The following is a 13,102-nucleotide window of genomic DNA, read 5'->3' on the forward strand; positions in this document are numbered from 1 at the left end:
CTGGTCCTTGAGCTTTGAACCATCTGTGACTCTCCTACAGGTGGGGAGTCAGGGTCTTGAACAGGGGTCCCTACGCTGGTCCTTGCGCTTTGTGCCATGTGCACTAAACCCATTGTGCCACCATCCAGCCCCCGAATACAAACTTATTAGGGCAAAAACTGTATCCTCTCATAAGTCTTAAAGCCTGTCAGTAGAATGAAGTGCATAATGGGTTCTTGGCCAGTTAGCTGTTATCCACCTCTTCCACTTTTACTTTTCACTCTTCTTCAAATCATGAAAGAGCCCCTTATAACTGCTGTTGGGGATACAGGGCTTCCCTGCCAAAGCCCAGTGTGTTGTCTTATCTAAGATCATAGGCTTTGAAGTCACATTAGACATGCATTGGGCTATAGCTCTGCCAGTTACCAGTTATGTCACTTCAGGGAAGTCTCTCCTCCTTTTCTTGAGTCTCAATTTCATCTGTTGGAAAATAGGGATAATCATATTTACCTGCAGGTTCTGAGACAGAAATAAATAATACATTCATATACAGATCTTTATATGCTAATCTACAATGTATATAATAACTGCATATTTGTAAATAATTCAGTTAGTCCAGTACCCATACATTAGGATGTTCTCAGTAAATGGCTCAAAAAGTAGTTTCTCCTCCTCCACTCATTCTTTCTTGATTTCAGAGAACTGGCAGCCTGCCTAGATTTGACCATCAGCCTTCAACCTTTTCCCAAAAGTCCTCCCTCTGGCCCAGGTCATCAGTTCCAGAGATAACCTTTCACTTGCTTCCATTCACCCAGACGCCACTATCCACCACCCCCCCCCCCACAGGGCGTCTTCCTAATCTGTGTTCTTTCATCCTGCTTTCTTTTTTAAAAAAATTAATTTATTTATTCCCTTCTGCTGCCCTTGTTTTATTGTTGTAGTTATTATTGATGTCATTGTTGGATAGGACAGAAAGAAATCGAGAGAGGAGGGGAAGACAGAGGGGGAGAGAAAGACAGACAACTAAAGACCTGCTTCACCACTTGTGAAGCGACTCCCCTACAGATGGAGAGACTCCCCTGCAGATGGAGAGCGGAGACCTAGAACCAGGAAACTTACACCAGTCCTTGTGCTTTGTGCCACCTGCAATTAACCCTTTGCTCCACCGCCTGACTCCCTCCCCCTGCTTTTTACCCAATAGCACTAAAGCTCTTCTCCCTGCTGCCTCTCTTCCCAGTTTTTTATTTTAAAGTGTCTCAAACCTAATGAAACATTGAGAGAATAATATGGTGAATATCCAAAAATACTTCAACAGTTGTTGATATTTTGCACATTCGTTTTATTTTTCCTTTCCTTCAACATGCACACACACACACACACACATACACACACACATTTTTCCTGACTCATTTAAGAGTTGCTTCAAAATATTTTAGTACATATTTCCTAATAACAATAACATCCTCATTTATAGCTACCAAAGAATGATCACATTTGATGAACTTAACATTTATGCAATAATATACAGCCTACTGGCAGATTCCATAAATGTTCCCCAAGTGTCCTTTTATCTTTTTATTAAAAATCCAGGATTCAATTAAGAAAACATGAATTGCATTTGTTTGCCCTGACTCTTTCATCACGTTAATCAAGAACAGCTTCCCTTTCTTTTTTAATATAGATTTTTTTATAAAGTTAAAAAAAAAATTTTATTATATTTATTTATTTTCCCTTTTGTTGCCCTTGTAGTAGTTATTATTGTTGTTATTGATGTCGCTGTTGGATAGGACAGAGAGAAATGGAAAGAGGACAGAGAAGGGGAGAGAAAAATAGACACCTTCAGACCTGCTTCACTGCCTGTGAAACGACTCCCCATCAGGTGGGGAGCTGGGGGCTCACACCAGGATCCTTAGGCCGGTTCTTATGCTTTGCGCCATGTGCACTTAACCCACTGAGCTACCACCTGATTCTTGACTTTTTTTTTTTTTTTAACAGTTCATGCCAGTTGTCTTTTTAAATATTGAAACAGTCTAGATTTTCTGGTCATTTTCTCATGATGAGATCAGGCCCAGCAGAAAGAAAACTGAAAGATGCACTGGCAAAATAATTCACCTGGACAGTATACCTGTTTGCCATGTTCATCCAGGTTCACACTTGCTCCTCACAGCATTAAAGGAAGCTTCAATGCTATAGTATTTCTCTGTGTCTCTCACCTTGTATCTGAAAAAGTCATAGAAACCTCAGTGACATAAACAAACAAATAATACTGCAGGATGACACTGTACACTCCCCTTCACATCATCACACTGGGAGTCATCTCCTGTCAGTTTTTCCTGTTATCAGTGGTGCTCAATTTGTTCACTTGGTTAAAGTGATGGCCCCAGATGTCTCCATTATAAAGACAGTTTAAAATATTTATTATTAATATGTAGCCTGCAGATGATGTTTGAGACTGGAGCAATCTCTTCCCCACTTTCAGTATTCACTGATGGTCTTGCCTGAATCTGTTTTTATTTTATTTTTAATTTTTTATTATCATCTTTATGTATTGGATAGAGACAGCCAGAAATTGAGAGGGAAGGGGAGGTAGAGAAGGAGAGAGAGATCTGCAGCCCTGCTTCACCATTCACAAAGCTTTCTCCCTGTAAGTGGGGACTGGGAGCTCGAACCCTGGTCCTTGCACATTGTAATATGTGTGCTCAACCAGGCGCGCCACCATCCAGCCCCTCCTGAACCTGTTTTTATATCATTTTTTACAAAATGATGATTTCGGGAGTCGGGCGGTGGCTCAGTGGGTTAAGCGCACGTGGCGCAAATCGCCAGGACCTGCGTAAGGATCCCGGTTCGAGCCCCCGGCTCCCCACCTGCAGGGGAGTCGCTTCCCAGGCGGTGAAGCAGGTCTGCAGGTGTCTGTCTTTCTCTCCCCCTCTGTCTACCTCTCCTCTCTCCATTTCTCTCTGTCCTATCCAACCACGACGACGACATCAATAGCTAACAATAATAAATACAACAATAAAAACAAGGGCAACAAAAGGGAATAAATAAATATTTAAAAAAAAAAAATGATGATTTCTTTTTGCCTCCAGGGTTATTGCCGGGGCTCGGTGCCTGCACCATGAATCCACTGCTCTTATAGGCTGTTTTTTTTCCCCCTCCTTTTGTTGCCCTTGTTTTATCATTGTTGTGGTTATTGTTTTTGTTACTGATGTCACTGTTGGATAGGACAGAGAGAAATAGAGAGAGGAGGGGAAGACAGAGAGGGGGAGAGAAAGACAGACAGACACCTGCAGACCTGCTTCATTGCTTGTGAGGCAACGCCCCCTGCAGGTGGGAAGTCGGGGACTCAAACCTGGATCCTTGTACCGGTCCTTGTGCTTTGCGCCATGTGTGCTTAACCCACTGTGCTACCACCCGATCCCCGATTTTTAAAAAAATCATTCTTTTTTTTTTGCCTCCAGGATTATTGCTGGGGCTGGGTGCCTGCACCACGAATCCACTGCTCCTGGAGGCCTTTTTTTTTTTTTCTCCCCTTTTATTGCCCTTGTTGTTGTAGCCTTGCTGTGGTTACTATTGTTGTTGATGTCGTTCGCTGTTGCATAAGACAGAGAGAAATGGGAAGAGGAGGGGAAGACAGAGAGGAGGAGAGAAAGACAGACACCTGCAGACCTGCTTCACCGCCTGTGAAGAGACTCCTCTGCAGGTGGGGAGCCCGGGGGCTTGAACTGGGATGCTTAACGCGGTTCTTGTGTTTTGCGCCATGCGCGCGCTCAACCCACTGCACCACCGCCCAACCCCCTAAATCATTCCTTCTACATGTAGTTTAGCTGCTGTTTGCCTACAGATCACCTGGAAAATTTATTTAAATTTAAATCCCCAGGATTAGTCAAATAGTTCACCTGGATAGTGTGCTGCCTTTGCATTGCACAACCCAGGTTTGAGCTCAGCCCCCAGGACAGTTAGGGAAGTGTCAGTGCTATGATCTCTTTTACTCTTTCTCTCTGCCTTTCTACCTCTGTATCACATACATATGATATGATCATAGATGTGTGCCTATATATATATATGTATATATATATATGTATACACACACACACACACACACACACACACACACACACACGTGCACACACTTTTCCTCAGGGAAGCCCGCTGACTGAATTCCCTCACCTGAACTAGTGAGAACTCACCCATAACCTCCACTCTGCCTCCATGGCATTTGTCCCAGTTGCAGTTAAATAACTACAATTATTTAGTACCAGGCTCTCAATATCAATAGAGTTTGACCATTATCAAGACCGTTTTAGTTATGTTTACACTTCTAACCCCAGCACCTGGGTATCAGATACTAGGCAATTACTGGGTATCAGATACTAGGCACAACCTAGCCCAGTATCTGATACCCAGTAATTGCTGAATAGATTTTGGTGAATAAATGAACATGTAAGTTTAGCTCTTCTCACTCTAGAGAAGGAGAAATGAGATTTAACCTTTCCTTCTAAGACTCAAACTTTCAAATTTTACTATATTTATTTATTTGGTGGAATTTTCTATGCAATTCCACTACTCTGAGTCACACTGTTTATTTATACAGATAGTGGAGGGGGCACCACAGCACTGAAGCTTCCTCCATTGCCATAGCACCTCCCATGTGGTGCCAGGGTTGGAATCTGGGTCAGTCACATGCATAGCACTAAAAAACATGTTTAAAAGATTTATATACTTATTTATTTGTAAGACAAACCAGAGCATCTGCTCGCACATGCACAGTGCCAGTGATTGAACTCAGCACCCTACCTACTGAGCTACTCCCCCGGCTACCCTAACTCTGCTTGCTGTGCTCATGCTGTAAGCATACACAGCAACTGTGTTCTCTGATTTGACCCTGGAACTGAGTCTATCTAAGGATGGGGAACCCCACATCTGGAGAGGCTGTAAACAGGAACAGACCTTGGGGAAATTGTAAAGCAGTTCTTGGCTGTGCTCAGCCACCATAACAACACATACACCCACACAGACACACACACACACTTTCTTGCCTTCAAGGCCTGTAACCCATGCCCTGTGCTAAATCCTTCTTCCCTCACAGTGACCTCTCTCCACGGGCCTTTTCCCATTCACTCAGGAATAAATATTTATTCAGGAACTTCAATATGCCAGACAGTGCCAACTGTCACCTCTGCATATGTGTGTCAAGGTACTTCCTTTTCCCTAAGAAATGGAAAGCATTTACTTCATCCTTGAAAAATTACTGAAAAAGAAAACAAAAAAAAACCATTAAAGTGGGAAAGTCTACATTGGGTTGGGACTCCTTAGGGTTCTGTTTACATATTAGCATCTTTAAAAAAAGATTTATTAATTTAATAATGATAGAGTGAAAGAGATGAGAGCATCACTCTGGCACATGCAGTGTTGGTGACAGAACTTGAGAGTCCAGCATTGTAGCCACTGTGCTGAATCCTGGGCTGCAGGTTAGTAACTTTTAAGATTTTGAATAAGTTTATACTTCTTCTTCTTCTTTTTTATTGCCATCAGGGACTCAGCACTATAAATCCTCTGCTTCCGTTGGCTATTTTTCCTTTTTTTTTCCCTTTTCTTTCTATTTTATTGGATGGGATGGAAATAAATTGAGAGGGATGAAGATATAGAGAGGAAGAAAGATAGGTAGATACCTGCAGACCTGCTTTACAGCTTTTGAAGCTTCCCCCCTGATGGTGGGAACTGAGGAGCTTGAACTCTGGTCCTTGCACATGGTGATGTGTTTGCTTAACCAGTCGCACCACTACCTGGACTGGAGTTTATACTTTTCTCAATGGTTAGAGAGTTAAACAATATCATCATTACCATCCTCATTGTCATTATCATCATTAATGAGGTGCCAGGGGAAGAGTGAGTGCCAAAGTATCACTCTGGCATATGCAGTTTTGGGGACCAAACCTAGAACCTCATGCTTGCAGTTTTGGCGATCTCCCAGTCTGAATCTCCAGAGCTGCTGAAAAGCCTTAATTGGGTGCTTTGGTAGGAAACAGGCTGACACAGTGTAGCCACACAGGGCTCAAACTGGTGGCAAAGCAGACAGGTACTAGAGCAGGGCAGCAAGTTGGGATGAAGGCACAGTGGAAGCACCTGACCCAGCTTGTGTGGCCTTAGATTCCCTCAGGCAAATTTACTCATATTACCTAAGGCAAAGGTTGGGAAATAGCAATCTACTTAGAATTTGCTGAAAGAGAAGCTTGAGGAATAGGGAGGTGCCTCACAAAATGTTTGATGGGTGACATAACTCAGAGTATATGCTTTACATTTATGAGACTCTGAGTTCCATCCAGCACCAAAAAGAAGAAAAGAAAAAAGACAGAGTTGGCTGATGTTATGTTTAGAATGGGAGCTGGGGATGTCCTCGGAAATAGATGGGACCTGGGAGCCTCAGGCATAAGAGTCTGTTTGTATAACCCTTCTGCTATCTCCTCCCTATCCCCTGAAGGACACATGGAAACTCTGAGGGCTAAATAAGTCATTGAAATGAAAAGATTTGAGTTTTAGAAATCTGTCCCTGATTCAGAGCCTTTGGGAACCCCATAATACCACCACCAACAACCCCACCCCCAGGTTTTTACCCCTTTCTCTAGTTTTAGCACATTCTCTCCTATTTTCTACCTTCATTGTTCTTGGAAAACAATCCTACCCCCCTTGCTGACAGTAGTCACTGCCCTTTCCTGAGGGTCCGGTTGCAGTTTGTGACTGTTTTGTCCTCCTATGGGTCATGAGACATATATTTACACTTATAGCTGCTTTAAGGGACTGAGTAGATGGGGAAGTCCTGACTGCTCAGGGCTGAATAAGCTACCTCCTACTTTGCTGAAAAGGAGCCGGTCTTGGGTGTGGGTTGGGGATAGAAAGCTAGATCTAGGGAGCCGGGCGGCAGCGCAGCGGGTTAAGTGCACATAGTAGGAAGCACAAGCTTAAGGATCCCCCACCTACAGGGGGCCACTTCACAACCAGTGAAACGGGTCTGCAAGTCTATTTTTATCTCCCCCTCTCTATCTTTCCCTCCTCTCTCAATTTTTCTGTGTCCTATCTGGAGGAAAAAAAAAAGGGAAAAGGAAAAAAATGACCTCCAGGAGCAATGGATTCATAGTGCCAGCACCGAGCCCCAGTAATAACCCTGGAGGGGAAAAAAAAAAAAAAAGCTAGATCTAGATATTCATGTTCATGGATGGGACAGGGGAGCCATGAGGTGAGCTGCTCTGGAGACTGTGCTCACTATATCATTCTCTCCTCAGCTCCCAAAATGGCGATGAAACTGGCACCTGGCCCAACAATCAGTTTGACACAGAGATGCTGCAAGCCATGATTTTGGCCTCCGCCAGCGGTAAGTTGTGCCAGTGTATGTTGGGATGAGTGAGAGGCTTGGGTTTCTGGAAGCATCCTAGAGACACCATGACCTGAGACTATCTGTCACCCCACATGGTTTCAAGGTCTCTCAACTGCTGACAGGAAGCCAAAACAGAGGGATTAGGGGTCTGAGTGCCTAGGTGATAAGTAGTGAACAAGGCAAGATAGTGGAGGAAATGGGTTTGGGGGAGAGAGGAGGTAGAGGTTGAGTCTTGTCCCAGCAAAGATCAGCCATCAGTCAGATCCTCAACCTGTCACTATTACTATGACAGATCAAACCCCAGTTTGCTCAGCCAAGAAACTAGGGACAGAGGCCTCAAAAGGTTATTGTGAGGATTAAATAAAATGACATCAAGGGCATGGGCAGTAGTATGATTATAGGAAGAGATTCTCATGCTTGAGGCTCTGAGGTTCCAGGTTCAATCCCCTGCACCACCATAAGCCAGAACTGAGCAGTGCTCTGGTTAAATAATAATAATAATAGTAGTAGTAGTAGTAGTAGTAACAGTAGTGGAAAATAAATGAAATATCATATAGCACAGTGCACTGGGCCTGACACATACATGCCCTCAACCCATGGAGCCCGTGTGGATGCTCCCCTCAGAGAGAACACACTCCAGCTGTGTGACCTCTTCTCTCTCTTCATGTTGCTTCAACCTCCAAATCAGGATCTTGTTTCTTCCACAAGACTAACAAAGAATTTCATATACAGCAGAAATGTTTTCATAGCTGCAGTTATAAGAGTCATAAGTAAGAGAAAGAGCAGTATCACTAGGACTTAAGGGCACATGACTTGGAAATAGGCTCACCTGGAATTGGCACCAACATTTAGCTGTGGATCAGTGCTGGCCTCAGTTGTAGTTGCTACAAAATGGGTATAAAAACATCACGATGTGGGTCTTGTGAGGGCCAAAATTAGGCCTCAGAATTGGCAGAGAGCAAAGGCATGGTACATTATAGCCAAAGTTGATTAATTAATGTCTTTATTGATCAAGTGGAGTGACTTGGAGGCAAAGTCAGAATAATACCCATTAATTAGTGTTAACTTCAGATGCAGCAAATCTTAGGCTTCTGTGGTGCTTGGCAGAGGATAAAGGCACCAAAGCTCTTTTAAAAAAATTTTTTTATTAATGCTTTAATATTGATTCACAAAATTACACATCTTCAGGGGCATACTTCCACACTGTCCCCACCACCAGAGTTCGGAATCCTCAATCCCCTCACTGCAAGCCACCGCAGTTCTCCCAAGTTTGCAGACGTCATCTCTTAAGGTTGCCAGCCTCAGCCATCCTAAGGTTGCCAGCCATCATCTCTACAACTACAGTTCTACATTTGTACATAATTGCCCCCTTTCTCCTCCAGGTCTAGTCTTCTCCAAACCACTCATGACACCATTACTACATCCAAATGGCCCTCTCCTTTTCCTCCTCTCTCTAGGGCATGAGCTGTCCATAGTGAACTGAGAGCCTGGGTAGAGAACTAGATAAAATCAGAACAGTAATCAAGCCCATGTAAACAGGCCTCCTGTTAATTAATTCATTTTAATATTCTCTGTAAGGTAGGAATGACTCTTTACATTTGATAAAATGGTAGAACTGAGAAGTGTCTTGCTCCAAGGTCCCCATTTCTGAGCTGCAGACTGGTGACTCTTAACCCACCCAACTTCCAAATTCATTCATGCTCTTCCCTTTACAGTGACTGTATCTGCCTGTAGAGCCACTGCAGCTTCCCTTTTAGGCTGACAGGCGTCTCTTTATGCCTTCCATCATTCTCCCAGATTAGGGTTACCAGGTAAAACACAGTACCCAGATAAACTTTAGCTTCAAAAAGAAAACATAATATTTCAACATAAGTAGGTCCCAAATATTAATATTTGGAATATGCTATTCCAAAAAAACAATTGCTTGATTTCCTGAAGTTCACATGTAACTAGGTTCCCTGGTTCTTTGTTTTGTTTTTTCCTAAATCTGGTAAGCCTCCTCCAGATGTCTGTGAGGCTGAGTTGTGTAAGGACAGAGGAAAGAAGTGGCAGAGGTGGCTAGCCTTCTGGGACAGAGCTGGCCTGGCCTGATTGTGCTATAAATTCTAGAGGCCAGATGCTGAGTATGAAAGACGGAGAGAGGGTGCAGGGACTGGAGAGAAGCCAAACTGTGCTCTAGAGAGAAGTGAAAAGTCAGGTATATTTAGCTGTTGTGGTTTTGAGACCTAAGACCAGGAAACAGGCTTTTCACCCTAAATCCAGATTTTAAAAACAAAGTGAATCATTATTTATGGTCTCAACCCTCCCAAATGGCCCCCCCTGACCTCCCTGCTGGCTGACTCCCTTGTCAGGGCTCCACCCCTGAGGCCCACACAGGGCCTGACCCCAGTCTAAGCCTAGACCTTGGGGAATGGTCCCTGAGGGTTGAGATGGCAGGGTCAGGCCCAACTCTCACTTTTACACGCTCTTCCTGGCCTTAGAGTCAGAGAGATTCTTGGAGTTTAGCCCAGCATGGCTGTGGAGATGCTGAAGAGGCTGTGAGTAAGGGAGAGTAAGTATACTTGGGAGGTTTTAAAATAAACAGTTCAGAGGGAGGTGTGCTTTCAATGAGGCTGCGGTTTTCAACTAGCTTTGGTCTGGCTGGACCAGGTCTCCCTGAGTTGCTCTGGAGGGGCTTCCTCAGGGCTGCAGGTGGTGGGAGAGGGCTGGTGGTGCTGCCGGTGGGTGGGTTATGGTAGTGGCACATAAATATCCCTGAGGAGAGGCTGACACAGGAAGAAAGCACAGTTCCAACCTCCTCCAAGTCAGAGGATGCCCAGCAACGGATGGGTGCCCTTTTTTCTGCTCTTCGGAGTGTGCTTCTTGAATAAAAGGAAGATTTTGGTCCCTGCCTAATGTGCACTCAGAGGAGGGGCCATTGGAGAACTGATGTTATAGGAGGTCAGAATCTGCAATTCCACCTGCCCCCGACTCCCCCTCAGACTTGTAGATAGGGTAACAGGCCTGAGGCCTGCTGGGTATCAGACAAGGTCACAGAGTCTGGCAGAGTTGACCAGACTGAACTTAAGTGTCTGCCACATTCTGTTCCATTCTAGATTTCCATACCTTCTCCCCTCCTGATCCAAGTAGGCACTGCTCTGAGGATGTGTCTGGACTGACTGGCCATTCTCCTCTAATGTGTGCTCCTCAGTGATCTTGGTTGCATGTTGGCCTGGCATCTAGTTTCCCAGTCAAGTCCTTCTCATCTTTAATTCTTTGTGTGTTTACCTCTCTTCCCCTAGTTTCTCTACATTTCCTGAGAGAGACAGAGACAGGGAGAGGGAGAGGGAGAGGGGAAAAGAGAAAGAAGAAATACAGCCTTTGAGGTCTTCCCTCTCAGAGGCCGGATCTGGGACCCCTCCCCCAGCTCCTCCAGGTCCAGGCTGGGGGCTGGGTGGAGGCGGGGCTAGTGAAGACCCAGCTTCCGCCTGGAGTTAATTAGGGAAAACAGAAATTTCAGTGGAATGAAGGGTTGGGTTGGGGCTAGTCTGCGGAAGGAGAGATGGATGTGAGCAGCTGCTCCCCTTTCTTCCTTCCCCCGAAGGCCCTGGGATCCAGCGCTTTTTAATTTGAGATGGAAGCAGTAGAAACCTGAGCGCTGGTTTGATGAGGCGGAAACTCTCCAGCTCATCCCTCCTTTCCCTTTGCGCCTCCCTTCTCCGTGCTGTTCTTTAAAAATATTTCCTATTTCTCAATCCCTGGTTGTTGCCCCAGGATTACTCAACCTCTCCAGCTTTAGTAAGTCCCCGGGTCTGGGACAGAGGAAAGAGGGTGGCCAGGAGGAAAGCTTTTTCCTGCATGGTTGGGGGCTGGGCAGAGCCGTCTCTGGGCTTTAACCTTCACACTGCCAGAGACATCTAGCAGGAGCCCTGGCAAATCCAGCCTGCTCTCCCAGCTCCTGGCTCCCCTACGCTACAGCCTAGGACAGTATGAGGTAGGAGTAGTGACACACTCCTTTTTTAAAAAAATCTTTTATTATTATTATTATTATTATTATTATTATTATCTTTATTTATGGGTTAGAGACAGCCAGAAATCGAGAGGGAAGGGGTAGATAGGGTGGGAGGGAGGCAGAGATACCAGCAGCCCCGCTTCACCTCTCATGAAGCGTTCGCTGTGCAGGTGGGGACCAAGGGCTTGAACTGCAGTCCTTGCGCAGTGTAACGTGTGTGCTCAACCAGGTGCGCCACCGCCTGCCTGAATGCCCCCCCCCCATCTCCTGTAATTATGACGAATATCATTATAACAGTTTGCATTTCCAGAGCACTCATCCAGAGCCAGTGCACTGATGAAGCACCGTGTCACCTAATCTTCAGAACTCAGTGCGGTGGCTCTTTACTTTTTCTGTGTATACACTCATCATGAGAGCTTGTTAAAATGCAGATTGATAGTCCATTTCTACCAGCTGGACTAGGATCAGGATGTCAACTTCTCTGGACCTTTCTTGTGTGTTGTGAAAACTCTGATAACATCTCCGTCATCTTTTTTGCCACCAGGGTTATTGCTGGAGCTTGGTGCCAGTACTATGAATCCATCACTCCCAGCAACCATTTTTTCCTTTCTAATTTGTATTCCATAGGACAGAGAGACATTAAAAACGGTGGGGGGGGGCAGAAAGACACCTGCAGACCTGCTTCATAGTTAGCGAAGCGGACCCCCACTCCGGTGAGCGGTGGCTTGAACCTGGTTCCTTGCGCTTGGATGCACCATTACTTGCCCCCCTTTCTTTTTAATATTATTTATTTTGGATAGAAGCAGAGAAAAATTGGGAGGGGAGAGGGAGAAAAGAGTGAGAGAGAGAGAGAGAGCTGTGAGAGATATTTGCAGTACTGTTTCAGCATTTGGGAAGAAGCTTCCCCCTACAGGTAGGGACCAGGGGCTTGAACCTGCAGCCTTTCAAACTGTAATTAATGTGTTTGTTCAACCAGGTATGCCACCACCTGGTCCTGGTCATCATTTTCTTGGTCTTGTAAAACTTGTCTCTGTCTCACTGTCTTCTCTCCTGCTCCCTTAGCCTCAGAGTAGCAATGAGGGTCAAGCAGGTGCTGGTGGTGACAGTGGCCCACAGCATCCCATTAGGCTCACTTACCCTAGACTCCTGCTCTGATCTGTGTGGACTGGTATGACTTCCAGTAGCCTGGCTTTATTTCATTATTATTATTTTTAATCAGTAAATAAGGTAATGCCATATTACGTCACCTAGTTTGTGGAAGTTAAAGCCCTCACACAAGTACAACATCCTGCAGTCAAGTTCAGTGGTGAAATGAAGGAAGAGCATCCCTCCTAAAAACAGAAATATCAGTTGCTTGTCCTGTGCTGGCACAGGTTGGAGAAAGACATGCAACATGGTTCTGGCTCTCCAAGAGTCCGTGACCCACTATGGACATGAGAGGCTCCTTTAGAAAGGGCTAGGGAGGGAGTCAGGCGGTAGCACAAGAAGTGCAGCACCATTGTAAGGATCGCCCCCCTTCCCCCCACCTGCAGAAGAGTCACTTCACAGGCGGTGAAGCAGGTGAGGCAGGTCTGCAAGTGTCTGTCTCTCTCTCTCTTGTCTTCCCTTCCTCTCTCCATTTCTCTCTGTCCTATCAACAACGATGACATCATCAACAACAATAATAACTACAACAACAACAAAAAAACATGGTCAGCAAAAGGGAAAATAAAAATATAAAAAAAATAAAGATGCTTTTTAATGCTTTTTCATTAACAAGTTCG

At 45.0% G+C, this 13,102-nt stretch overlaps 1 protein-coding gene across 27 annotated transcripts in view; it reads left to right on the plus strand.

Moving 5' to 3' along the window:
* LOC103109855 (protocadherin gamma-C4) overlaps positions 1-13,102 on the plus strand; it is a 243,096-nt gene that overhangs the window by 227,959 nt on the left and 2,035 nt on the right. For all 27 annotated transcript variants that reach the window (XM_060179830.1, XM_060179844.1, XM_060179834.1 and 24 more), the window contains one exon: positions 7,257-7,345. In XM_060179830.1, coding sequence (XP_060035813.1) covers positions 7,257-7,345 — 89 coding nt within the window. The remainder of the gene's footprint in view (positions 1-7,256; positions 7,346-13,102) is intronic.

Source organism: Erinaceus europaeus, chromosome 2, assembly GCF_950295315.1.
Source record: "Erinaceus europaeus chromosome 2, mEriEur2.1, whole genome shotgun sequence".
Taxonomy (NCBI): domain Eukaryota; kingdom Metazoa; phylum Chordata; class Mammalia; order Eulipotyphla; family Erinaceidae; genus Erinaceus; species Erinaceus europaeus.